Below are 27,674 nucleotides of genomic sequence, written 5' to 3'. Positions count from 1 at the left end.
TACACACGCACACGCGCACATACACGGGCACACCCGTACACACGCACACATACACGGGCACACGCCCACGCGCGCGCATACACTGGCACACCCGTACACACGCACACGCGCACATACACGGGCACACCCGTACACACGCACACGCGCACATACACGGGCACACCCGTACACACGCACACATACACGGGCACACACGCGCGCACATACACGGGTGCACACGCCCACGCGCGCGCGCATACACTGGCACACCCGTACACACGCACACGCGCACATACACGGGCACACCCGTACACACGCACACATACACGGGCACACCCGTACACACGCACACATACACGGGCACACCCGTACACACGCACACGCGCACACATACACGGGCACACCCGTACACACGCACACACGCGCACATACACGGGCACACCCGTACACATACACGCGCGCACACATACACGGGCACACCCATACACATACACGGGCACACACGCACACACGCACATACACGAGCACACCTGTGTACACACATGCACGTGCGTGCACGTACACACACACACCGTACACGCGGGCACGCATGCTGCCTGGATGTAGAAGTGGCTCAGGCCTGTCATCTAGCTACTCAGGAGGCTGAGATGGCTGAGATCTGAGGATCACGGTTCAAAGCCAGCCTGGGCACAAAAGTCCCAGAGACTTTTTTGGTCCAGTCGTGGGGCCTGAACTCTGGGCCTGGGCGCTGTCCCTCAGCTCTTCAGCTCAAGGCTAGCACTCTACCACTTGAGCCACAGCGCCACTTCTGGCTTTTTTCTTTTTGCTTATGTGGTGCTGAGGAATCGAACCCAGGGCCTCTGGCATGCAAGGCAAGCACTCTACCACTGAGCCACCTCCCCAGCCCTAGCTTGCCTTTCAGGTAGGGTCTCATGCTTTTTCCACAGGCAGTCTGCTAATATGTCCTTCCAGGTAGCTAGGATTACAAACATGTGCTACCATGTCTGGCTTTAACTATTTTCTCCCATTCTATGGGTTGTATCAAAGAAGAAAACTTCAACAAATTGAGTTTTGGAGATCTGATTTGCTTGTTATTCAAGAACTGAGAATTAGCTGTATAGTGCTCAGGAACTCCACTGGATGTGGGAAGGGAACAAGCAACTAACTAGCTATCAGCTGGCTGATACCAGCCTACATCGCGGACCTTACTAAAGCACAGGACACTTGACTCCTTAGGGAGGGGAGAGATTTTGGGGATCCTAGGAACCTCACCCATTCTAGGTAAGTATTCTGCCACTGAGCCAGACTTCTATCTCATCAGCAAACAGCTCTGGTTTTAGCATTAGTGACTCCATTTCAAGTTGGTCTACAGTGCCCTAGTAAAAGAACTGTATCCAAATTAATAGCCACTTGGGGCTGAGAAGGTGGCTCAGTGGTAGAGCGCTTGCCTAGCATGCCTGAGGCCCTGGGTTCTATTCCTCAGCACCACATAAGCAGGAAAAAAAAAGTGGTGCTGTGGCTCAAGTGGTAGAGCGCTAGACTTGAGCTGAAGAGCTCAGGGACAGCACCCAGGCCGAGTTCAGGCCCCACAACCACAAAATAAATAAATAATCTCCAAATTAATAGTGACAAACTTCATTAACCTTAAGTTTTCTTTGATACATTTAGAAGTCTTTAATTTTAATGGAATACATTTTACCTATTTTAAATTCATTATTCTAGATGTTCAGTCTTAAAAGATAGGTGACTTGCAAGTTTTTTGTTTTTTGTTTTTGTACTGGTCCTGAGACTTGAACTCAGAGCCTGGGTGCTGTCTTCAAGTTTCCTTTGTTCAAGGCTATTGCTATACCACAGATCCTCTTCTAGCTACTTGGTAGTTTATTAGAGATGAGTCTCTTGGACTTTCCTGCCTGGGCTGGCTTTGAACTGTGATCCTCAGCTTTCCTCCTGAGTTGCTAGGATTACAGGATAAGTCATTGATGCCTGGCTTTGAAGTATTCAGTTCCTCTTAGACCTGATGGTATGTAGGTTTTATACTTGTTAAAGTAAAATTTTCTTTTTTTGTGTGCCAGTTCTGGGCTTGAACGCAGGACTTGGATGCTTTCACAGCTTTTCCCCCTCAAAGCTGGTGGGTGCGCTGCCACTTGTTCTACAGCTTCACTTCCTAAAATTATCTTTAAGAAATGTAAATTCAGGCTGGGTATAATGGAGCATGCCTATAATCCTAACTATGCAGAAGGCTGAAATCTGAGAATCTTGGTTTGAAGCCAGACTCAGCAGGAAATTCCAGGAGACCTTTCTATTCAATTAAGCAGCAGAGCCATCGTCTTGAGGTGAAGAACTGAGGGACAGTGCCCAGATCCAGAGTTTAAGCCACGACCAAAAAGACAAATAACCAAGCAGCAAAAATCCAGGAACAGAGCTGTGGCTCAAGTACTAGAGTGATAACCTTAAGCGATAAAGTCAAGGGAGAGCTCCAGGCTCTGAGTTCAAACCTCAGTAGTGGCACACATAAAAGTAAAGGCAGGCAAGGCAAATCCTCCCATACCAAGATGCTCTTTTTTCTTTTCTTTTTTTTTTTTTTTTTGTCCGTCGTGGGGCCTGCTTTTCAGCTCAAGGCTAGCACTCTACCACTTGAGCCACAGCTCTACTTCTGGCTTTTTCTGCTTATGTGGTGCTGAGGAATCAAACCCAGGGCCTCATGCATGCAAGGCAAGCGCTCTACCACTGAGCCACCTTCCCAGCCCGTATTTTTTTTTTTTGGTCTTTTCTTTTTTGGTACTGGGGATCGAACCCAGGACATGGCACTTGCTAGGCAAGCGCTTTGCCACTGAGCCACATCCCAGTCCAGTTTTAAATTATTTAAACATGGCAACTCCCAAGAAGGGAAGAAGCAAAAGGGGGAGGCTCTATTTCTATTGTGGAGATATGGGTGATTCCTGAAACAGCTACAATGTAGCTTCATGTAGTCTTCTCATTCTTCACCCCAGTGTTGGGGGTGGAACTTAGGACTTTATACATGCTAGGCAAACACTACCATTGAACCACATCCCCAGACCAGTCTGGACGTAGATGTGTGACATATACACGCCCATTTTGATAAGGTCACTGTTACTTTGCACTGCTGTCTGACTGAGCTTTGTCACCAGTGTGCCTTAACCAGGAAGTAGGAATGTCAGCCAGAAGCAAAGCCTTCTTTCTTGTGTTAACCTCAATTTATGCCTGGCTCAGAAAGGGGAACAGGAAGAGAAACACTGCTTGCTGAAAAAAAAGTATGTCGGGAGGGAAGGGATGGCAGGGGAAAAACAAAGGAGGGGGTAACATGCTTGATAGGAAATGGACTCATTACCCCTCTACAGCATCTTTACAATAAAATATAAAATATTTATGCATATATTTACACACACACCTATACTCAGAAAAAAAAAGACAAAGAGGAAATACTTCAAGATGTTAAGTGCAAAGTTTCTCTTGCCTGGGCTGGGAAGGTGCCTTGCGTAAGCACGCATGAGGCCCTGGGTTCGATTCCTCCGTACCACATGCACAGAAAAAGCCAGAAGTAGTGTTGTGGCTCAAGTGGTTGAGTCCTATCCTTGAGCAAAAAAAAAACTCAAGGACAATGCCCAGGCCCTGAGTTCAAGCCCTAGGACTGGCAAAACAAACCAAAAACAAAAGCAAACCACACTAAAAACTAAAAGATTGTTGTGAGGGTCAGCCTGGGAAGAAACCTGAACTATGATGATAAATGTGGAAAATGAGCATTTTAGATGGTAAAGCTGAAACAATGTGATACTATCATAAAGACATTAGACCTATTCCTCTTACTGGTAGTTACATGACTAACAAACCCAGTCTATAAGAGCTGAAGAGATGGGGTTTGTTCTTTGGTTCTTGACCTGTGCTGTGAAACACTGTTCCTGACACATGGCTACTGTAGAAAGGGGTCAGGGATGCAACTGCATTTTCCCCTCAAGATTCCCATTAAACAATGGGATTTTAAAGGCTTTGAAGCCCCACAGAAAGTATTAATACTATGATAGACACTAAAGCCATGTATTTACTCTCATTCTTCTGACAGAAGTGTTCTATTCCAGGTAATGTGTCCGGATAAAGAATATGCTACTTGAGCTGGGCACCGCTGGCTCACGCCTGTAATTCTAGCTACTCAGGAGGCTGAGATCTGAGGATTGCGGTTCAAGGCCAGCCCAGGCAGGAAAGTTTGTGAAACTCTTATCTCCAATAAATCACCAGAGGGCTGGGAAGGTGGCTCAGTGGTAGAGAGCTTGCCTTGCATGCTCCAGGCCCTGGGTTCGATTCCTCAGCACCACATAAGCAAAAAAAAAAAAAAAGAAAAAAGCCGGAAGTGGCGCTCTGGTTCAAGTGGTAGAGCGCTAGCCTTGAGCTGAAGAGCTGAGGGACAGCACCCAGGCTCAGAGTTCAGGCCCCACGACCGGACTCCCCCCCCCCCCCCCCGCAAAAAAAAAAATCACCAGAAAACCAGAAGTGCTGCTGTAGCTCAAGTGATAGAGTGCTCACCTTGAGCTGAAGAGCTGAGGGACAGAGCCCAAGCCCAGAGTTCAGGCCCCATGACTGGACCCCACCAAAGAAATTAATTAAAAAAAAATACACTGCTTGAGCTGGGCATGGATGGCTCACACCTGTAATTCTAGCTACCCAGGAAGCTGAGATCTGAGGATTGTGGTTCAAAGCTGGCCTGGGCAGGAAAGTCTGGGAAACTTTTTTTTTTGTCAGTCATAGGGTTTGAACTCTGGGCCTGGGTGCTGTCCCTCAGCTCTTCAGCTCAAGGCAAGCGCTCTACTGCTTGAGCCACAGCACCACTTCTAGTTTTTTAATGGTTTATTGGAGATAAAGAGTCTCATGGTCTTTCCTGCCCAGGCTGGCTTTGAACCATGATCCTCAGATCTCAGCCTCCTGAATAGCTAGGATGACAGGTGTGAGCCACCGGCACCCGGCTAAGTCTGGGAAACTTTTACCTCTAATTAACCACCAGAAAACCAGGAATGGTGCTGTGGCTCAAAGTGGTAGAACACAAGCTATGAGTAAAAAAGCTGAGGAACAGTGCCCAGGGCTGTTCAAGCCTCACAACTGACTAAAACAAACAAAAAAACCTCACTATTCATGTCTATAATCCAAGCTACACAGAAGGCTGATATCTGAAAATCACAGTTCAAAGCCAGCCTGAGCAGGGATGTTCATGAGACTCTTATCTCCAATAAACTACTCAGAAAAGGCTGGACGTGGTGATGTGGCTCCAGTAGTAGAGGGCTAGTCTGGAACATGTCCAAGCACATGAGCAGCACACATACACGTAACACAGTACAGGGAGAGGTGGCCAGGTAAGAGGGTTCTAAGCGAGGTGGAAGTGAAGTTGCTGGGTGTGCTCCCTGTGAAGCCCATAAAGAGAAGCGCTGACTGAGCTAGAAAGGGAAGTTTGACATTTTACCCCCTTCCTCCTTTCTGAAACATGGATGTGATAGAGGAAGTGATATGCCATCTTGTAAGCCTGAGGTGTCATGTATAAAGATGAGAGCCACAGGTAAGGAAGACTGAGTAAGAAAGCCACCGGGTACGGACTGAGAAGATCCCATTAGTGGTCCTGCTTAAGACACCATCCTTTGTCCCGAGGCCAGAGTCCTTTTTGGTAGTGCCAACTTTAAAGTCTCCAGTATTAGCCGGGCGCTGGTGGCTCACGCCTGTAATCCTAGCTACTCAGGAGGCTGAGATCTGAGGATCGCGGTTCAAAGCCAGCCCGGGCAGGAGAGACCGTGAGACTCCTATCTTCAATAAAAACCACCAGAAAACCGGAAGTGGCGCTGTAGCTCAAGTGGTAGAGCGCTCGCCTTGAGCTGAAGAGCTGAGGGACAGCGCCCAGGCCCAGAGTTCAAGCCCCACGACCGACAAAAAAAAAAAAAAAAAAAAAAAAAAAATAAAGTCTCCAGTATTTTTTTTTTATTAGACTCAAGATTTTAAGTTTTTTTTAGCCATTCATGATTTTCAAATGCATGCTCAAAACACCAAAAAAATTGGAAAATTGACACTAAGGAGAAAACTATATAAATTTACCTCCCAGAGATAACAATATTTTAATATAAAATTGTCTTTTCTATAAATTCTTCAATGTTGTATTCTATTTTGTATGTATATTTTATTACATGTTTTTGCATGACCAGGGGTCAAATTCAGAGCTTCATACATACTAGGCAAAAGAAATACCATTGTACTAAACCCCAGTAAGGTGTACTCTATAACTTTAAAAAACAGCAACTTACAGAAAATCTGTGACCATGCAAACAATCTCTCTGCATGCAGGTTTACTGTATTCACTTGTGGGTGGTATTAGGGATCGAACCTGGGCACTGCTAACACTCTCATTGCTTTTTTTTTTGGTCAGCTGTGGGGCCTGAACTCTGGGCCTGGGCGCTGTCCCTCAGCTCCTCAGCTCAAGGCGAGCACTCTACCACTTGAGCCACGACACCACTTCCGGCTTTTTCTACGGTGCTAAGGAATCAAACCCAGGGCCTCATGGATGCAAGGCAAGCGCTGTACCACTGAGCCACCTTCCCAGCTCCCTCATTGCTTTTTTATCTGACAGGGTCTTACTATGTAGCTCAAACCAGCCTTGAATTCATGATTCTCCTGCCTCAGCCTCCAGTGTAGCTGGGATTGCAGCTGTGCACCATCATGCCCAGCTTTAGGTGTGTTGCTTTTTACGGTAGATTTTGAATGTGTGGGCTCCAGGTTGTCATAGAGATTTGGGCTTTTTTTTTTTTTTTTTTTTTTTTGCCAGTCCTGGGTCTTGACCTCAGGGCCTGGGCGCTGTCCCTGAGCTGCTTTTGCTTAAGGATGGCGCCCCAACACTTGAGCCACAGCGCCACTTTGGCTTTTTCTGTGCGTGTGGTGCTGAGGAATCGAACCCAGGGCCTCCTGCACATGAGACGATCAGGCTACCGAGCCACGTGTCCCCCCCCCCCCCCCCGCCCGCGTTCTGTACCAAGCAGCACAGCTTCGTGGTCACAAACCCAACACTTTTCAGATGTCCGCTCAGCCGGGCGCCGGCACTCAGGCCCGTCACCCTCGCCAACAGGAGGCCGAGCTCTGAGGATCGCGGTTCGAGGCCAGCCCCGGCAGGCAGGGCCGAGACGCTTCTCTCAATAGCCGGAAGGGGCGCCATGGCTAGCGTGGCGCAGCGCTCGCCTTGAGCAGAGGAGCGCGGTCGTGGGGGGGGGGGCCCCCCCGCACAACCCTGCACCGAGGCCCCGGCCTGGGACGGGGGCCGCGGCCTGGGCTCGAGCTCCAGGCGCGGGGCGGGCTCGACCCGCCGGACCGGACCGGCGCGCCGCCGCCACACAGGGCCCGCGCCCCGGGACGCCGAGGGGAGCGCGCCGCCGCCACGCAGGGCCCGCGCCCCGGGCGCCGAGGGGAGCGCGCCGCCGCCACACAGGGCCCGCGCCCCGGGCGCCGAGGGGAGCGCGCCGCCGCCACACAGGGCCCGCGCCCCGGGCGTCGAGGGGAGCGCGCCGCCGCCACACAGGGCCCGCGCCCCGGGCGCCGAGTGGAGCGCGTCACCACGCAGAGCCCGCGCCCCGGGACGCCGAGGGGAGCGCGTCACCACGCAGGGCCCGCGCCCCGGGACGCCGAGGGGAGCGCGCCGCCCCCCCACAGGGCCCGCGCCCGGGACGCCGAGGGGAGCGCGCGCCGCCGCCACACAGGGCCCGCGCCCCGGGCGCCGAGGGGAGCGCGCCGCCGCCACACAGGGCCCGCGCCCCGGGCGCCGAGGGGAGCGCGCGTCACCACACAGGGCCCGCGCCCCGGGCGCCGAGGGGAGCGCGCGTCACCACGCAGGGCCCGCGCCCCGGGCGCCGAGGGGAGCGCGCCGCCGCCACACAGGGCCCGCGCCCGGGACGCCGAGGAGAGCGCGTCACCACACAGGGCCCGCGCCCCGGGCGCCGAGGGGAGCGCGCGCCGACGCGGCCCTCTGGCGGCGGCGCGGCAGTAACGCCGTCTAGACCTGCGGAGATTCTGCTTCCGGGTCTAGGTGGGTGGTTTCGGCCACGGAGCCTGGAGAGGCTTGAGTTCGCGTCCGGCTGTCCGGGCGTGCGCAGTGGGAGCGCGCGGGGGCGGGGCCGGCGGCTCCGGGGCGGGGCCTCGCCGGGGCGTCCCCGCGGAAGCGCTCTCCGTCGGAGCCTCCGGGCCCTCCGTCGGGCCTCGCCGGGCGGGCCTCCGCCTCCGGAGGAACCAGCACGCGTGCGTGCTCACGCGCAGGCGTGTGCGCACGCCAGTGGCGGATAGTTCATTTAGGCTGATGGATGTTTGTGTGCCTGTGCGCGCACGCGCGTCTTGGAGGTGCAGCTCCTCCCGGGTGTTGCCCAGAACCCAGGCCGGTTGCCGGAGCTGGCCGACCGCCGGTCTGTCTGTCTGTCAGGGAGCGGCAGTTGAGTGGAGAGCCGGCTCCGCACCGCCATCCTCAGGCCCAGCCTCCTGAGTACTATCCTTCTTGTTGGCCCGTGGCCTTCGGGCTTCATCATCCCAGCCCAGGGCTGGGAGGGCGGCTCAGTGGTGGAGCGCTCGCCTTGAGCTGCGGAGCTGAGGGACGGCGCCCAGCCCCGAGTTCAAGACCGACGACCGACCAACCACAGTAAATAAAAGCTCATGCCCAGGAAGGGCGCAGCGAGGGGCGTCTGGCCGTGGTCGCCTGGAGGGCGCTCAGGCGCCCTCGTTACTCTCTGGCCTGGCCGAGCCGGCAGTGAGCCTGATTCGAGGAGGACCGGAGGTGGACTGGGCGCCCCGTGTGCCGCGACCGGGCTCGGTGCTGGCCCTGCCGCTACCCCTCCCTGGAGTTTCCACTCCGACGTGTGCCCACCGAGTGTGCCCAGGCGGGGCGGCCCGGGTCCGGACGGCGGCTCCTCCCGCGGGGGGGCACCCCGGGTCCGGACGGCGGCTCCTCCCGCGGGGGGGGCACCCCGGGTCCGGACGGCGGCTCCTCCCGCGGGGGGGGGCACCCCGGGTCCGGACGGCGGCCCCGCCCTTCCCGCGGGGGCGGCCCCAGCGGCCCTCACGCCGGGTGAGCGTCCGGGGGCCAGTGCGCACTCGTTTGCCCGCGAGTCTCCGCCGGCGTCGCGGGCTGGAGGACCCAACTTCCGTTTTCTGCCCGAGCTAAGCTGGCGGCCTTGGGGGCAGAGGACGGGCGCAGGCGCGGAGTCGGACCTGGGGGCCTTCCGGCAGCGCCGGGCCGATCTCCGGTTTGTGGTCAGGCGCGCGGCGGCCGCTCGGTTGCCCTGGAGACGGGGTCCTTCGCGGCCCCGTGGCCCCGGCTGGCCAATGGGAGGCCGCCCCGTGGCGGGGGCGGAGCCGGGCGTCGGCGCTCGGCTGGGTCCGGTCATGGAGGCGCCCGCCGCCGGCCTGCTGCTGCCGCTGCTCCTGTGGCTCGGGGCCTGCGCCCCGGCGCCGGGCGGCGCCTCGGAGGCCCCGCCGCTCGTCAACGAGGACGTGAGGCGCACGGTGGACCTGAGCAGCCACCTGGCCAAGGTCACGGCCGAGGTGGTCCTGGCGCACGCGGGCGGCGGCTCCGCGCCGCGCGCCGCCTCCTTCCTCCTGGCTCTGGAGCCGGAACTCGAGGCGCGGCTGGCGCATCTCGGGGTGCAGGTGGGTGCGCTCGGGGTGCGGGTGGGTGCGCTCGGGGTGCGGGTGGGTGCGCTCGAGGTGCGGGTGGGTGCTCCCGGGGGCGGGTGGGGGCGGGCTCGGGGGCGGGTGGGGGGGCTCGGGGGGCGGGTGGGGGCGGGCTCGGGGGGCGGGTGGGGGCGGGCTCGGGGGGCGGGTGGGCGCGCCCCGGTGCGGGTGGGTGTGGGGTCGGGGGGCGGGTGGGGGCGGGCTCCGGTGCAGGTGGGTGCGCCCCGGTGCGGGTGGGTGTGGGCTCGGGGGGCGGGTGGGGGCGGGCTCGGGGTGCGGGTGGGTGCGCTCGAGGTGCGGGTGGGTGCTCCCGGGGGCGGGTGGGGGCGGGCTCGGGGGGCGGGTGGGCGCGCCCCGGTGCGGGTGGGTGTGGGGTCGGGGGGCGGGTGGGGGCGGGCTCCGGTGCAGGTGGGTGCGCCCCGGTGCGGGTGGGTGTGGGCTCGGGGGGCGGGTGGGGGCGCCCCGGTGCGGGTGGGTGTGGGCTCGGGGGGCGGGCTCGGGGGGCGGGTGGGGCCGACGGGGAGCAGGCCTCGGGGAGCCGCCGGGGTCGGGGTGCCCTCCGCCCCGGACCGGTCCGCACGGCCCCGACGCGCAGGCCACCGCCCACGTGGCTGCCCGGGTCCCTCGCGGGCGCGGCCTCTGGGCTGCAGCCGAGGGCGCTGAGGGCGCTGGGGGCCCCGGATCCCCGCCAGCCCAGACGGGCAAGGCGAGCCCGGGGCGCCGCGCCCCTCCCCTGCCCAGAGGAAGGGGCCGGTGGATTCCGGGGGAGGCGGCGGGACCCCAGCGGTGCGCTTTTCGGGCCGTTGGCGCTGGACAGAAGGCAGGAAGCGATTACCCAGCTCCTCCGAGAGACTAGCCATTGAGTGTCACATTTCTTGGGAGCACTCTGTTCTGGATGTGGAGCTCTACAAAGGGGTAATAGAGATTGGAATTCTAAAGTGACCCCAATCCCTTTCATGCCTTGCCCTGGATGAAAACATCTGTACTCAGATGTATCTGGGAAGAGTGGATCAGGCCTTATTTTACTTAGCTGTACCACCACCATCTTCGAATGCTTTGAGTGTTAAATCCCATTCTGTATGTGTGTCTGTGTTTCTGTGTGTGTGTCTGTCTCCCTTCCTGTCTCCTGGGGCTTGAACTCAGGGCCTGGGCACTGTCCCTGAGCTTTATTTTTGCTCAAGGCTAGCGCTCTACCACTTGAGCCACAGCACCACTTCCAGCTTTATTTGTTTATGTGGTGCTAAGGAATCAAACCCAGGGCCTCATGCATGCAAGGCAAACACTCTACCACTGAGCCACCTTCCCAGGCCCCCCCCCCTTTTTTTACAGGTAAGACCACTGGTGCCTGGCTGGCTATGTTTTTATTGTAGAGAAAAAACTTAGAAACCAAAAGTTTAAAGAATAACTCACTTTTTTTTGCAATAGGTGAAGGGAGAAGATGAGGAAGAGAATAATCTGGAAGTACGAGAAACCAAAATCAAGGGTAAAAGGTAATCTGACAAACGACTGTGTAAGAGGAATCTCCAAGGCAGGACTGACCAGATATTTGGGATGGGGTAGAGTGAAGTATCAGAACATCCCTGAGGTTTCTGCAGTTGGTTTGATATTAGTGCTATTAACAGTGGTAATATTAATCTGAATTCCAGAATTGGTTAGATGGTAGTGCTATGAACAGAGGAAGGGAATCAGGTCATGAAGGGAACTGGCTATGGGTAATCATTGGAACTGACTAGTAAACATTCAGAAGCTGAATTCAGGGTGCTGGTGGTTAATGCTTGTAATCCTACCTACTGGGGAGTCTTGAGCTCTGAGGATTGTGGTTCCAAGCCAGCCTGGGCAGGAAAGTCTGTGAGGCTCCAATTAACTCCCAGAAAAACAGAAGTGGTGCTGTGACTCAAAGTGTTAAAGTTGCTAGCCTTGCGCAAAACTTAGGGACAATGCCCAGGCCGAGTTCAAGCCCCATGAGTGACCAAAAAAAACCCCAAAACAACACAAAGGTGGTACTGAGGTTTGAGCTAAGGTTATCTTGCTCTGATTATTTGCTTGGTGGCGCTTTACCACTTGAGCTATGCCTTAAGCCAGCTTTTTGCTGGTTATTTAGAGATGGTGTTATGGGCTTCTGCTGTTTAGAACTTCAACTCAGTGCTGCATAAACAGAAAAAGCTGGAAGTTGCACTAGTGGTTCAAGTAGTAGAGTGCTAGCCTTGAGCAAAAGAAGCCCAGGAACAGCGCCCAGGACCTGAGTTCAAGCTCCAAGACTGACCAAAAAAATAAAAATGTGAGCTTTTAAAGGTAGTCATCTTTAGCTGAGCACTGGTGACTCATGCCTGTAATCCTAGTTACACAGGAGGCTGAGATCTGAGGATCTCCATTCAAAGCCAGTCCAGGCAGGAAATTGCCCATGAGACTCTTATCTCCAATAAACCACCAGAAAACTGGGAGTGGTGCTGTGGTTCAAGTGGTGGAGCGCTAGCCTTGAGCTGAAGAGCTGAGGGACAACGCCCCGGCTCAGAGTGTGGGCCCCAAGACTGACAAAAAAAAATTTGTTTTGGGTCTAGAATTTTTCTGTGACTTTGAGCTACAAGCTTGTTAACCTTTTTTTTTTTTTTTTTTTTTTTTGTCGTGAGGCTTGAACTCTGGGCCTGGGCGCTGTCCCTTTACCACTTGAGCCACAGCCCCACTTCTGGCTTTTTCTGTTTATGTGGTGCTAAGCAATCGAACCCAGGGCCTCATGCATGCAAGGCAAGCGCTCTACCACTGAGCACCTTCCTAGCCCACTTGTTAACCTTTTAACCTAAACCTTTCTCAATTCTCTTGCTTCAGTGGAAGATTCTTCGTGGTCAAGCTCCCAGTTGCTCTGGATCCCGGGAGTAAGATTTCAGTCATCGTGGAAACAGTCTTCACCCATGTGCTTCAGCCCTATCCAACCCAGATAACACAGGCAGAGAAACAGTTTGTGGTTTTTGAGGGGAACCACTATTTCTACTCTCCCTACCCAACGAAGACCCAGACCACTCGCGTGAAGCTTGCTTCCCGAAACGTGGAGAGCTATACCAAGCTGGGGAACCCAACGCGCTCTGAAGACCTCCTGGATTATGGGCCTTTCAGAGATGTCCCTGCCTACAGTCAGGTGGGGCCAAGTAGCATCCTGCAGAGTGACTCTTGGCTGATAGCCTGGGGTGGCTTGGGGTGGGTGGACATTTGAAGTGGAGTGTGTCTCAGCGTCCATTCTCTTGGAGCACAGTGGATAACTGCATGTGGGGATGGGGGTTGAGGGTGGTGGAGGGATGAGATGGGGGCTGGGGTGGCTAGGGTGGCAGTGTCCCGGAGTGACTGAGGGCCTTGGGGTGCTGCTAGGAGGGAGCAGTTCAGGCTTGAGACTTAGATATTGTAGAAAACTTCAAACATGAAGGTGTACTGGTATAACCAAGTCTGGTCACAGGGAACTTCCTAGAGGTTTGGCTCAGTGGTAGAATGGTGGACTTGAGCTTTAAAAAAGTCAAGCAAAAGCACAAAGTCTTGAGTTAAAGCCTCAGTACAGGAACACAAAGCCGAGGACAATGAAAATCTAGTGGCAGAATGAACTTGAGGAGGGTGCTCTTTGACATTTTGTTCTCTGTGCTTCAAGGGTTTTCACAGAAGGGCATTAGGGCTATACAGTGGTCAGAGCTGCTGCTGCTGCTGCTGATTTTTCTTGTTGGTTGTGGGCCTGAACTCTGGGCCTGGGTGCTGTCCCTCAGCTCTTCAGCTCAAGACTAACACTCTACCCCTTGAGCCACAATGCCACTTCGGGCTTTTTTTCTGCTTATGTGGTATTGAGGAATCGAACCCAGGGCCTCATGCATGCGAGGCAAGCGCTCTACCACGGAGCCACCTTCCCAGCTCGTGCTGCTGATTTTTGCTGGTATCAAGATTTTTTCCCCCCTAATAACCTCAAGGTAAAAGTGGCTAAGAAGTTAGGAAGCTGATGAAAGTATAGATGTTAATTTTCTGGACCTAAGTGGGAGGCGGTACTTAACTATAAAATGATGAAGTTGGACTGCCCAGGTCAGAGCTGAATGTGCAGTATTACCACTTAGGGTTATGCTCTTTAGTAAGTAAGGGGGGCTGCTAGGTCTGGGCCTCCATTTTGGTTTTATAATGGAAATAAAAATATTCCTTATTTTAGCTTATTTTGTGGGTGGCATGAGATAATGCATTTAAGGTTTATAAAAGAGGACCTGATACATGTATGTATGTTAGCTCTCTCTATATTAGCTCCATAAGTTTTAGCTAAAAAAGTTTGTGAACTCCAGTTAGAAAAAAGCAGTAATACTGTGTGTGTGTGTATACATATATATATATGTATACACACACACACACACACATATATATATATATATATACACACACACACATATATATATATTTTTTTTTTCTAGTTTATGGTATGTCTTCATTGGAGCTTGTATTTCCTAGTTAAAGTTTTCCTTTATTTACAGTTTAAAATTATACAGCCAGGGCTGGGAGAAGCCCTGGGCTTGATTTCTCAGCACTCCATAAACAGAAAAAGCTGGAAGTGGTGCTGTGGCTCAAGTAGTAGAGGGCTAACCTTGAGCAAAAGCAGGTCAGGGACAGTGCTCAGGCCCTGGGTTCAAGCCCCAAGACTGGCAAAAAAAAAAAAAGTACAGCCAGCTGGGCACTGGTGGCTAAAGCCTGTAATCCTAGCTACTCAGGAAGCTGAGATCCTAGGATCACACTTCAAAGCCAGTGTAAGCAGGAAAGTCTGAGACTCTTCAATTAACAACACCAGAAAACAGGTTGTGTTTTAAAGTGGCAGAACACTAACCTTGATGTGAAAGAGCTCAGGGACAGCATCCTGGCCCTGAGTTCAAGCCCTACAACCTACCAAAAAACCTACAAAAATCACCCAACCCATCTGATATCATTACTGTAAGGTAAGTGAAGTATAGATATATTCAGTTTTTTTCCCCCAGTTATGTGGCTTGAACTCTGGGCCTGGGCTCTGTCCCTGAGCTCTTCAGTTCAAGGGGAGCACTCTACCACTCGAGTCACAGCACCACTTCTGGCTTTCTGGTTAATTGGAGATAAGAGTCTCATGGACTTTCTTGTCCAGGCTGGCTTTGAACCGCAATTCTCAGATCTCAGCTTCCTGAGTATCTAGAATTACAGGCGTGAACCGCTGGTGCCTGGCTTATATTCAATTTTTTAAATACAAAAGATATGTTAGGTTTTAAAAAAATTTGTGTATTTTGTCTTTTCAAATGAACATTTATTTCCACATTTGCAAAAGGACCTAATGTATGTCATTAAAAAATGGTGCACAGGGCTGGGAAGGTGGCTCAGTGGTAGAGCGCTTGCCTTGCATGCATGAGGCCCTGGGTTCGATTCCCCAGCACCACATAAGCAAAAAAAAAAAAGAAAAAATGGTTCACATACACACTAGAGGACTGGTTCAAGTGGTAGAGTTCCAGCCATGAACAGGTTGAGTGTAAGCTTCTTGAGTTCAAGCTTTAGAATTGGCCAAAAAAAAAAAAAAAAAAAATATATATATATATATATATTGCATATAGCCAAGTATAATTCCAGCCATACTTGGGAGATGGCATAAAGATCAAGATTGCAAGTTTGAAACAGCCTGGGCTACTGTATGGCAAGATCTTGGCTCAGAAAAAAAAGTTAGCAGTTTCATATTTACTATTGTGTTGATGTGTGTAGACCGTCTCCTGCAAATGTGATTGTAGACTAGTGTTGAAAACTATTTCTCAGAACCTTGAGGTGCTTGTTTCTCCTCCTCCCTAGGATGCCTTTAAGGTGCACTATGAGAACAACAGCCCTTTCCTGACCATCACCGGCATGACCCGTGTGATCGAGGTCTCCCACTGGGGTAATATTGCCGTGGAAGAGAATGTGGATTTGAAGCACACTGGGGCTGTGCTCAAAGGGCCTTTCTCTCGATACGACTACCAGAGGCAGCCAGACAGTGGGATATCTTCCATTCGTTCTTTTAAGGTATGTGACACTGTGAGTACTGACTTCATCAGTCTTCCCTCTCTTGCTTTTTGAAAGTAGCAAAAAGTAGATAGTTTGGGAATTAATCAATTGTCAAGTAATTGAGTGAAAAACTTAGACAAGTAGACTGTTTGCTTATTTCTTTATTGTCAGTTGTGGGGCTTGAACATAGGGCCTACATGCTGTCTGTCCAGAGCTCTTTTGCTGAAGTCTGGTGCTCTACCACTTTGAGCCACAGTGTCACTTCCAGTTTTCTGGTGGTTAATTAGAGATAAGAGTTTCATGGATTTTCCTGCATGGGTTGGTTTTAAATCGCATTCCTCAGATCTCAACTTCCTGAATAGCTAGGATTACAGGCGTAAGCCACTGGCGCCTGGTTTATTATTTTTTATTCTTTTTGGCTGGTCTATAACTGGAATATGGCAATGTCTTTGTACTCACTCGATCTTCCTGCCTCTGCCTCCCATGTGCTGGGATTATGAGTAATGTGTACCACCATCATGTCTGGAATGTAGCCTTGGCTGTCCTGGTACTCCATCCAGCTGCTTCTGTGATGAGATTATGGATGATGTGTATCTTTGTGTCTGGCTCTAGACCATAATTTTTGTTTGGACTTCATTTTTCACTGCCAGTCCTGGGCTTGAACTCAGGGCCTGGGCACTCACTGTCCCTTAGCTTTTACTCATGGCTAGCACGCTACCAATTGAGCCACAGGGCCACTTCTGGCTTTTTCTGTGTATGTGGAACTGAGGAATTGATGAATCCAGGGCTTCATGTATGTTAGGCAAGCACTCTACCACTGAGTCACCTTCCCAGCCCTGTGTTTTTTTTTTGTCCCTTCCTTTTGGAACTGGGAATGGAACCCAGGTTGTTGTACTTGTTAGGCAAGTGCTTTGCCACTGAGCTATGTGTCCCAGCCCCAAACCATGGGTTTGAAAGGAAAAATAATACCACACTCAAACAGTATTGTTGACTTTTTTTTTTGTCGGTTGTGGGGCTTGAACTCTGGGCCTAGGCACTGTCCCTGCGCTCTTCAGCTCAAGGTGAGTGCTCTACCTCGAGCCACAGTGCCACTTCTGGTTTTCTAGTGATTTATTGGAGATAAGAGTCTCAGGAACTTTACTGCCTGGGCTGGCTTTGAACCATGATCCTCAGATCTCAGCTTCCTGAGTAGCTAGTATGACAGGAGTGAGCCACTGGCGCCCAGCAACATTTTTGCTTTTTCAGTTTAAAAAAAATTAAGTGACTTGAATAGTTCTGTGTCTTTTTTTTGTCTTAAAAGGACATTTTTTTTTTTTTTTTTCTGGGATGAAGCCCAAGGCTTTGAGCATGTCAGTCAGGTTAACTGTGTTATATTCTTAACCCAGTATTAAATATCTTCATGTTCTTCTCTATTGTAGAAAGGCTTAAAGTATGAACAGAGTTATGTATTTCATCCTTCCCTCATGACCAAGTATTAGAAATCTTTTTGTTTTGTTTTTTGTTGTTTTTTTTTTGGCAGTCTGGGGCCACGACTAAAAAAAAAAAGCCTTACTCTACCTAGTAATTTGATGTAAGTTCTTCCGTCTTTAAGTTCTTTTTTTGCATAGTCACTTGTAGGATTGTTTTTACCTCTACTAAGCTTAGTTCACAAGGGCATTTGCAAGGATTAATTATTTACTATATAGAGGATTCTTGTCTACTTAGCATTCTTGATTGAGTTAGATGTGACTATTAGAAATTTCAAAGCCATAGGAGTAAAGTTAGATGAAGGGATAATGAAGATGCTGTAGTCTTGTGCCTCTGAGGTCAACTCCATGGAGGTGCCTGCAGCGTCTTGAAGCCGTGTCCACTGCCTTGCAGACCATCCTCCCTGCTGCTGCCCAGGACGTTTATTACCGGGATGAGATTGGCAATGTTTCCACCAGCCACCTTCTCATTTTGGACGACTCTGTGGAGATGGAGATCCGGCCTCGATTCCCTCTCTTTGGCGGGTGGAAGACACATTACATGGTTGGCTACAACCTCCCAAGCTATGAGTACCTCTATAATTTGGGTGAGTCTGTATGCAGTGAGAGAATAGTACAGGAGAGGCTTTCTGTCTTTTATTCCCCTCCCTCCCTTGTGGCTTCCTCTTTCCCAGCACACCAGCCCTTCCAGTGTCAGTAGTATTCTCTTGTATTCTTGGGAATGCTAATAGGTCAGGAGCCTACTCTGTTGTACAAATTATTGTTGTAAAAGTAATGCATCTGTATACTAATGGGTTCATACACTAGTGGAAATTCTCTACTATCAGAGAAAGCTGGTTAAATTTTTAGTTTCTTTTTTTGTCTGTCGGGCTTGAACTCTGGGCTTGGGTGCTGTCCCTCAGCTCTTCAGTGCAAGTCAAGCACTCTACTGCTTGAGCCACATCATGTTTCTGTTTTCTGAGTGGTTTATTGGCCATAAGAGTCTCATGGTCTTTCCTGCCTGGGCTTGCTTTGAACCGTGATCCTCAGATCTCAGCCTCCTGAGTAGCTAGGATTACAGGCGTGAGCCATACAGCAACCTGGAGATAATAGTCTTATGGACGGAAGTGGTGCTGTGGCTCAAGTGTTAGAGTGTTCGCCTTGAGCTGAAGAGCCAAGGGACAAGGACAGCACCCAGGCCCAGAGTTCAAGCCCCACAACCACCACCACGAACAACAAAAAAGGCAGTGTTTTGCTGGGCCCCGGTGGCTCATGCCTATAATCCCAGCTACTTAAGAAGCCAAGATCTAAGGATCATAGTTCAAAGCCAGCCCGGGCAAGAAAGTGGCTCAAGTGGTAGAACACTTGTCTTGAGCTGAAGAGCTGAGGGACAGCACCCAGGCCCAGAGTAAAAGTCCTATGACTGACCGAAAATAAATAAGCCAGGCGCTGGTGGCTCACGCCTGTAATCCTAGCTACTCCGGAGGCTGAGATCTGAGGCTAGAGGTTCAAAGCCAGCCCAGGCAGGAAAGTCCATGAGACTCTTATCTCCAATAAAAACCACTAGTAAACTAGAAGTAGCACTGTGGCTCAAGCAGTAGAGCACTTGCCTTGAGCTGAAGAGCTGAGGGAGAGCACCCAGGCCCAGACTTCAAGCCCCACTACCTACAAAAAACGTCTTATGGACTTTCCTGTCTGGGCTGGCTTTGAACCCCGATCCTCAGATCTCCGCCTCCTGAGTAGCTAGGATTATAGGTGTAAGCCATTGGTGACTGGCTCAGTCTCTTCTTTCTTGATGTCTTGTGGAAAGACATTTCTGATTCAATTGTATAATTTCAGCTACAGATCTTTTTTGGGGGGGAGCGGTGCAGTGGTGGGGTCTGAACTCTGTGTTCCTCAGCTCTGCAGCTCAAGGTTAGCGCTCTACCACTTGAGCCACAGTGCCACTTGCAGCTTTTTTCTTTTTGCCTATGTGGTGCTGAGGAATCGAACCCAGGGCCTCATGCATGCAAGGCAAGCGCTCTACCACTGAACCACCTTCCCAGCCCCAGATCTTAAATTTAGTTTTCAAGAAACTGTAGTTTCTTCTAGTGGACAATGGTATTTTAAGACCATAATCTATGAGACTGGGCAACTACTCAGAAGGTTGAGGTGAGAATGTGATTAACCTAGAAAAAGCTGGTTACATAACATCCCAGCGCCATAGGAAACATAAGAGGGGTCATGGTCAGTGCTGTCTTGGAGACATGGTCAGAAAAACGGAAAATAACAAAGGCTAAAACGTCTTAGAATATGGCTTGAGTAGTAGAGCACATGCCTAAAGAGCACAGGCCTTGCGTTTTTGTTGTTGTTGTTGTTTGTGTGGGGCCTGAACTCTGGGCCTGGGTTCTGTCCCTCAGCTCCTCAGCTCAAGGCTAGCGCTCTACCACTTGAGCCACAGCGCCACTTTCAGTTTTTTCTAGTAGTTTATTGGAGATAAGTAGTCTCACAGACTTCCTTGCTCGGGCTGGCTTTGAGCTGTGATCTTAGGATTACAGGCACGAGTCACCAGCACTTGGCTAGGCCTTATGTTCTTTAAACCCCAGCACTGACACACACACACACACACACACACACACACACACACACACACACACACACACACACACACACACACACACACACACACACACACACACACACACACACACACACACACACACACGAGAATTGTTGCTTTGAGGCTGGCCAGTTTCTTTCATGTATGAAAGATGTGTGTATTACAGTTGACATTTTGTTGGTATGTTACATTTAATTCTGTGTTGGAAATCTGGATCTGGAGGGTATCAGATGGCAGAATTCAACATTTCAGTCAAGTCATTTGGTTTACCACACAACTCAACAGATAAAAAACAATCCTCCTTTCCCCATCTTACCTGCTTGGGCTATGGGAGCATTATTGAAGCAAATAGGTGTTATGCAGCATATTTCTCTTTAATTCTGTTACAGTTCTCCAGTTCACAGAATTGTGTGTGTGTGTGTGTGTGTGCGTGCGCGTGTGTGCGTGCGCGCGTGCGCGCACACATGCATACCAATACTAGGGAGTGAACTCAATACCTGAGTACTATTTTTTCACTGTTAGCCTTTGCTAGTTAATTGGAAATAAGAGTGTCAGACTTTCCTGCCCAGGTTGGCTTTGAGCCACGATCCTGATCCTTGTGTCTCAGCCTCCTGAGTAGCAAGGATATGGGTGTGCGCCATTGCTTGGATCCAGTTGCTGACCCATTCTCTGTTCTAATGGCTGCCTGTATCTGCCTGACTCCTCAGGTGACCAGTATGCACTGAAGATGAGGTTTGTGGACCATGTGTTTGACGAGCAAGTAATAGATTCTCTGACCGTGAAGATCATTTTGCCTGAGGGGGCCAAGTGAGTATGCTGGTCCTTCCCCGTGTCCCTGTTTCTCCGCTGGTCCTCAAGTACTTGCATTCCGTGGGTCTGAGTGGATACCTATCAAAAGCTTTGACTGAAGCTTGAAGTTAAGCTCAAAGGAAGGCATGAGGTTTATTTATAAAACTTTCGGGGGGGGGTATGGGGAGGACGTACAGTGGGGGGGAGAGAGATGGGATGGTAAGGAGAAACACAGGAGGAGGAGGCAACAATGCTTGATAAGAAATGTACTCATTGGGCTGGGGAGGTGGCTCAGTGGTAGAGCGCTTGCCTTGCATGCATGAGGCCCTGGGTTCGATTCCTCAACACCACATAAGCAAAAAAAAAATGTACTCATTACCTTGCTCATGTAATTGTAACCCTTCTGTACGGTATTTTCACAATAAAAACTTATTAATTAAAAACTTGTATAAAGAGCTCTGTCCAGCAGAAGGAAGTTCTTGAGGCTAGGATGGCCAGGTGTGCCTTTTGCTGTGACTGGAGCAGTGACTGGAGCTCCACTTCGTCTTGGGCTCTTCAGATGGCTCAGCAGGGGCCTCTCTTGTCTCCAGCGGGCACCTAGGCAGACGAGAGCCGCAGGTGTGCTCTTAGGAGCCTGTCCCTCATGTGAGGAGTGTTGGTGTTCCTGAGGCTCTGTGTAGGTGGGCCCTGGGCTGGGGCTGGGCGTGTTCTCCTCAGGGCTGAGGGCAAGGGTGTTGAGTGGAGCATGAGCTTCGCTGTCTGTGGCCCCAGCTCTGAGGCCGGAGGCCGCGGGGTGTCCTTCCTTTCTGTCTCCAGGAACATCCAAGTGGACAGCCCCTACGAGATCAGCCGGGCCCCGGACGAGCTGCACTACACCTACCTCGACACCTTTGGCCGTCCCGTGATTGTGGCCTACAAGAAGAACCTGGTGGAACAGCACATTCAGGACATTGTGGTGCGTGGCCGTGCCGTTCTGCCACAAGGCAGTGCATCTGCAGCTGCCGACTGACCTGTCTCTGCCTTTGGGCTGCCACTGGGTCAGGGTGAAGAGTGAGCCAGGCTGGGGGTGGGTCTGTGCACCTAGGTCCTGGTGTCCCTGTGGCCCTGACTCTGCCTGTCTCCCCGTCTCCCCCAGATCCACTACACCTTCAACAAGGTGCTGATGCTGCAGGAGCCCCTGCTGGTGGTCGCTGCCTTCTACATCCTGTTCTTCACCGTCATTGTCTATGTGCGCCTGGACTTCTCCATCACCAAGGTGACCTCCACAGCCGAGAGCAGCCCCCTTCTGTTGTCAGACACTCCCCTCTTGGCGAACGTTTACTGTGCAGATACTTTGTATGTGTGGAGTTGGGGGTAAAGCCAGGGCCTGGTGTTTGTTCTCAGCCTTCCCAGTTCTCTCTCGATACTGTGGTTTCCAGTGCACTGGGTGAAGTCCCTGTCTGGTTTCAGTTCTGGAAACCCGCGTGGCGGCGTGGGTGTGGATGGGTTGGTGGTGGCTACGCAGCCCCTGCTGCGTGGTAGGTGGGGTGGCGTGGCACTTCCTTGCCAGCCCCCTCTACTGACAGATACCTGTAGACCTCTCGGGCTGCACATGCGACATAGTATTTTTTTTTAATTTCTAGAATAAGCAGATGCTTTTTTATTTCTTTAAACTTTTTTTTTTTTTTTAAATACACATACTGGAAGTCATCTGTAACAGTTTCCTTACTTTTTTGGGGGTGGAATCCTGGGGTTTGAACTCAAGGCCTGGGCCGCCTTTTTCCCCAAAGCTGATGCTCTGCCGTTTGAGCCATAGCTCCACTTCTGGCTTTTGGGTGATTAGTTGGAGATGAGAGTCTTACCGACTTTCCTACCTAGGCTAGCTTTGAACCACCATCCTCAGGTCTTAGCTTCTTAACAGCTGTTACAGACAGCCACAGATGCTTGGTTTGTGCTTTTTTTTGGGTGCCAGTCCTGCGGCTTGAACTCAGGGCCTGGGCGCTGTCCCTGAGCTTCAGGCCACTTCTGGCCTTTTCTGCTTATGTGGTACTGAGGAATCAAACCCAGGGCCTCATCTTGCTAGGCAAGCGCTCTCCCAGCTTCCGCTCGAAGGCTTTATTTAAGAAGGAGCGTGTAACAGTAAGCCTCCTTCAAGCCTTCAGCTAGTGCTGAAGCCTCTTCTCAGCACTTTCCCTATCTGTTCTCAGTGTGCTCTCATGTTACCGTCCTGGCTCAGCTTGGTGAGCCCTGTGGGCTGCTTCATCTGTTTGTTCCCTGTCAGGCCCATTGCTACGCGTCGTCCTGACTGTCAGCATGGGTTTGAGAGTTCTACAATGGGGGCTTCCGGGTGTCCTGGGAGGCGTTCTGCAGTGGGCTCAAATTTGAGCACCGTCAGACATGGCACCCCTTCCCTCCTCTAGGATCCAGCTGCAGAGGCCAGGATGAAGGTGGCTTGCATCACAGAGCAGGTTTTGACCCTGGTCAACAAGAGGATAGGCCTCTATCGTCACTTTGACGAGACCATCAATAGGTACAAACAGTCTCGGGATGTCTCCACCCTCAACAGTGGCAAGAAGAGCCTCGAGACTGAGCACAAGGCTGTGACCAGCGAGATCGCAGTCCTGCAGTCCAGACTGAAGACAGAGGGCTCTGACCTGTGTGACAGGGTGAGTGTTTGCATTGTGGTCTCTTCTCAGTCAGCCTCCAGCCAGGTGGCCTGCCGGGTGAGCTGCTCAGGCACGGTTTGCGAGGCACTGCACCTGGGCACAGGAAGTTCCAGGTCCTGGTGGGGGGCTGGGTTTCCTCTGGGCTCCAGTCTGCCATGGCCCTCTACGGAGTGTGGGTGCACCTCTCAGTGCCACAGTGGCCTTGCCTGCAGTCCTGTTACTTGGGAAGCTGTGGTGGGAGGATTTAGAGTTCAAGACCAGACTTAGCTAAAGGGTAAAAACGACAACGGAAAAAGAACTCAAGCAGGGCGCCCGTGGCTCACGCCTGTAATCCTAGCTATACAGGATCTGAGGTTCATGGTTCAAAGCCAGCCAAGGCAGGAAAGTCCATGAGACTCTTATCTCCAATAAGCTACTCAGAAGATGTCAGAAGTGGTGCTGTGGCTCAAGTGATAGAGCACTCACTGTGAGCAAAGGAAGTTCAGGAATAGCACCCAGGCCCAATGTTCAAGCCCTAGCACTGGCAAAAAATACAAATGCAGGCTCTGCTTCCAACTCTGACTTTGGGGATGTTACTTGACCTCTGGGTCAAGCTACGGGGAAGTAGCTCTGTGAGTAAGTGCCTTGCACACGGGCTGGCATGCGGTGCAAGTGTCCTCACCTCCGGCACCGCTCAGAGCTGTCCCTCACGGTCCCTGACTGCGCCCCGTTCCTCTTTGGGCATTAGTGTATGTACAGCCTCCACATGAGGACGGTGCCTGGGTGTGCGTGAGCTGGGCCTGGGCTGTGTACCGTGCTCACTCCAGTCCCCTGCCACATGCACTGTTGGTAATGGGATGAGTTCCACCTGGCCGGCCCTAACCCCACACCAGCCATTGGTCTACTGCCTAACTGAGCAGAGCAGAGATGCTCCCCCTCACCCGGGTACCAGGGCATCTTGCCAGGTGGTTCCACGGTGCTTGCCCTTGGTCCTCAGTTTTCTGCCGATGAGGCCGGGGGTGGCAAGTGGCTGGCCGTGAGGTCGGCGCCCAGAGGGGCAGGACCCAGAGTCCCTCCCGGCCGGCCGGCCCCTCTGTCCTTGGCTGCTGTTGTGACTGGCTTTGGGCCGCGGCTGTGTTGAGTCGGCGAGAGGCCTGTTCTCAGTGCCCCCACTCTCTTGGCCAGGTGAGTGAAATGCAGAAGCTGGACGTGCAGGTCAAGGAGCTGGTGCTGAAGTCGGCAGTGGAGGCCGAGCGGCTGGTGGCTGGCAAGCTCAAGAAAGACACCTACATCGAGAGCGAGAGGCTCATCTCAGGGAAGCGCCAGGAGCTGGTCACCAAGATCGACCACATCCTCGATGCGCTGTAGCCCTGTGTCCAGGGCCCTGTGCCTGCACTCGAGAGCAGAGGGTAGGTGGAGGGAGGCGGCGCAGCAGCCCAGCGGCGGCCCGGGCCTTGGGACCAGAGGCCGGGCCCTGCCTGCCTTCCTGGTTGTGAGCTTAGAGAACTCCACCACCAAACACCATCGTGTTTTGAACAAAGGCATTTCAGCAGTCCATGTTTTCCCCCTTCTTCATCTTGTAGTCCTTCTAACTTTTGATGTTTGGTTATTTTGTGAGTGTATACGTTTTGTTTTATTTTCAAAGCACGTGTGACCAAATGAAAATAAATGCTTTCCTAGTACTTTCCACTGAGGGGTGGATTGTTCCTCAGCGCAAGTTTAGCAGTTAGACCGGAACGCAGATCCATCCCAACATGGGTCTTCCAGACGTGCTTGGGAGAGACGCAGACCAGTCTGCCGGAGCTCAGGCTCCAGTGGGACGAGGCTTGGCCTGATGACCGTTTTAGAGCCAGGTTGGAATGGAGAGACTGGCGCACACCACGGGAGGGCACCGCACCTCCCGCCCAGGCAAGGCTGCTTGTGTCCCCGGCAGAGGACGCACGGGGGGAGGAGAGCTGGGGGGCCGACAGGGCCTGGGTGTGCCTACCTTTCCCAGCCCCTCCCCTGGGGAAGCCCGGGCCGGCCTTCCCCACTTCCGGAGGGGGCCCTGGGGTTCCCACGGCTCTGGGCTGTGCAATCCCGCTGTGGCCTCACACACCGGCTGGGCACAGGGCACTGCCTGTCCTGGTAGAGCCTGCTCTGGGGCCACAGCTTGGTCACGAAGGCATGTAGGCCCCTGGGTGCTGCTCAGGCCTACACCTGGACCTGCAGGCCCCAGCCTCCTGCCCTCCTGGGCCCCAGGCCATTGCCCCGGGAGCCTCCCTGTGCCCTGGGGGGCCCTGTGGAAGCCAGGCACCCTCCCTGTGGGTACAGACACCTGTCCCTGTGGCACGGCCACTGTGGCCCCCACTTGGTAAGGTATGACCCGCAGTAGCCCGGGCCTGGCCTTTGCATGTCTCCAAGCCTTGGGGGGCAAGAGGGCAGATGGGGCTGGACTTGGGGAGCTGCAGGCAGCCCAGCCTGCCTCAGAGGGGAGCGCAGGGCCTAAGAGGGCCTGGGGTCCTTTCCCCCCACAGGGCCTAAGAAGGCCTGGGGTCCTTTCCCCCCACAGGGCCTAAGAAGGCCTGGGGTCCTTTCCCCCCACAGGGCCTAAGAAGGCCTGGGGTCCTTTCCCCCCACAGGGCCTAAGAGGGCCTGGGGTCCTTTCCCCCCACAGGGCCTAAGAAGGCCTGGGGTCCTTTCCCCCCACAGGGCCTAAGAAGGCCTGGGGTCCTTTCCCCCCACAGGGCCTAAGAGGGCCTGGGGTCCTTTCCCCCCACAGGGCCTAAGAAGGCCTGGGGTCCTTTCCCCCCACAGGGCCTAAGAAGGCCTGGGGTCCTTTCCCCCCACAGGGCTGAAGAGGGCCTGGGGTCCTTTCCCCCCACAGGGCTGAAGAGGGCCTGGGGGTCACTTTCCTCTCCATTTGTCTTGGAGGCTGACATGGAGAGAAACCCCAAGGACCGGCCACCTCACAGTTTCACCACAAGTATCCTGACCGGGGTGTCTGGTGCCGCGCTGATAGTGCAGGCCTGGCCGCAGCCCCGCCGGAAACCCACTCCCAGCAGTTGGGGGCTGCAGGTTGAGACAGGAAATGCCAGGGTGCACCCCAGGGCTCAGGGCTTCCAGAAAGGCTGCTGCCATTTTAAAGCTGGGCCAGGTCCTGGCCTGGCTGTGAGGTCTGGCCACTGCCAGTCAGGAAGACCAGGTTTGGGGATTGGAGAAGCCCAGGGAGCTCAGACCAATCCAGTCGGCCAGGCCTGGTAGGCTGATGCTGATCTGATGCCGCCCGCCGCTGTCTGTCCGCTCCGGTCCCTTGGCTGGTCTGGCAGGCCTCCCCGAGGCCCCACTGGACAGGGTCACGTGATGCTGCCGTGGAACAGAACCCCGTTCCTCCAGCACATCTTCACGTGGAGTTAGGCGCTGTTTTAGGCTCAGGGTGTGAATGAGCAGGAGAGAGCACTTGAGGGGCTCAGCCTGCAGCGGGGGGCCGTCGGGGACGGTGCGACCTCTGTTCTGAGGGCCGGGGCGGGGTGGCTGCATGGCTCCAGTGCTGCGTTCCTTCCAGAGTCCTCGGCCTCACTTTTCTGCATCAAGTCCGGGTGCCTGCCCCCAGTTGCCTTGGCTCCCAGCCTCCTCTTCCCAGGCCTGGGTCCCGGAGCTGAGCTGGTAGGACCCCAGGCTGTGGCTGGGGCCACCCACTGGGGCCGCCTCTTCTGTGAGCACGAGGTGAGCACCGAGGTGCTCTGACTCATGCTGGCTTTTGGAGAGCAGGCCCTTTGCCTCAGAGGCTGGGCAACACGCCCACGGCACCAACACTGTACCTGGGGGGAGCCAGCCGCAGGAGGCAGCCTCGGAACACGGCCAGGCTCGCGGGGCGGTGGCAGCCAGCCCGGGCTGCGCCACAGACTGAGACCCAGGCACTTGGCCCTCCTCTCGGCCTCAAGTCTTGTGATGTGTCTGTGAGCCTTTGAGCACTGACCGAGTGATTTTCTCGGGGCTCTTCCTGGATGGTGTCCCTGGGGCAGGGCGGGCCTTCCCTGTCCGTGACCGAGTGATTTTCTCGGGGCCCTTCCTGGATGGTGTCCCTGGGGCAGGGCGGGCCTTCCCTGTCCGTGTCCTGCATTGGCCAGGTGTGCACACAGCACGGGGCACAGCTACTCCAGGATGGTTGTGCATCCTTGCTGTGCGCACACACAGGTGAGCATACCTGAACACAACAGATGGGGAGGTTGCAGCATGCAGATGCCTTGAACTCAGAGCCTGTGCTGTCTGAGCTCCAATATGCTCAAGGTTAGAGCTCTATTACTTGAGCTACAGCACCACTTCAGCACCACTTTTTCTGTTTATGTGGTGCTGAGGAATCGAACCCAGGGCCTCATGCATGCAAGGCAAGCGCTCTACCACCGAGCCAAGATGCTTATTGGAAATGGGTCTGTTCTAGAGATAGAAAGGGAGTGGGCAGAGTCCCTGCCAGAGGTGCTGGTAGGTGATAGTGATGAGGGCTTGTGCAGTGTGCTCCGTGGGGAGCCTGCCAGCCTGAAGCGTGCAGCAGACCTGTACACACACACACACACACAC

At 53.4% G+C, this 27,674-nt stretch overlaps 1 protein-coding gene across 1 annotated transcript; it reads left to right on the top strand.

Annotated features, from left to right (window-relative positions):
- Positions 1–8,634: 8,634 nt before the first annotated feature.
- On the top strand, positions 8,635–24,806 carry LOC138824878 (dolichyl-diphosphooligosaccharide--protein glycosyltransferase subunit 1-like). Its single transcript, XM_070019302.1, has 10 exons — positions 8,635–9,642; positions 11,092–11,156; positions 12,490–12,796; positions 15,469–15,678; positions 17,521–17,713; positions 20,412–20,511; positions 21,310–21,448; positions 21,629–21,748; positions 22,893–23,138; positions 24,303–24,806. The coding sequence occupies exons 1-10, from the start codon at positions 8,650–8,652 to the stop codon at positions 24,483–24,485; spliced, it is 2,556 nt and encodes an 851-aa protein (XP_069875403.1). The 5' UTR covers positions 8,635–8,649; the 3' UTR covers positions 24,486–24,806.
- Positions 24,807–27,674: the final 2,868 nt, after the last annotated feature.

The sequence above is a fragment of the Dipodomys merriami genome, unplaced genomic scaffold (genome assembly GCF_024711535.1).
Source record: "Dipodomys merriami isolate MVZ:Mamm:240054 unplaced genomic scaffold, mDipMer1.0.p SCAF_13, whole genome shotgun sequence".
Lineage (NCBI taxonomy): Eukaryota > Metazoa > Chordata > Mammalia > Rodentia > Heteromyidae > Dipodomys > Dipodomys merriami.
Note: the sequence above shows the minus strand (reverse complement) of the source record. Positions and strands in the feature narration are given on the sequence as shown.

Coding starts and splice junctions, on each gene's coding strand:
- LOC138824878 (XM_070019302.1), top strand. CDS start 8,650: ATGCCCAGGAAGGGCGCAGCGAGGGGCGTCTGGCCGTGGTCGCCTGGA. Junction 11,157..12,489: donor ACCAAAATCAAGGGTAAAAG/GTAATCTGACAA, acceptor CTCTTGCTTCAG/TGGAAGATTCTTCGTGGTCA. Junction 17,714..20,411: donor TGAGTACCTCTATAATTTGG/GTGAGTCTGTAT, acceptor CTGACTCCTCAG/GTGACCAGTATGCACTGAAG.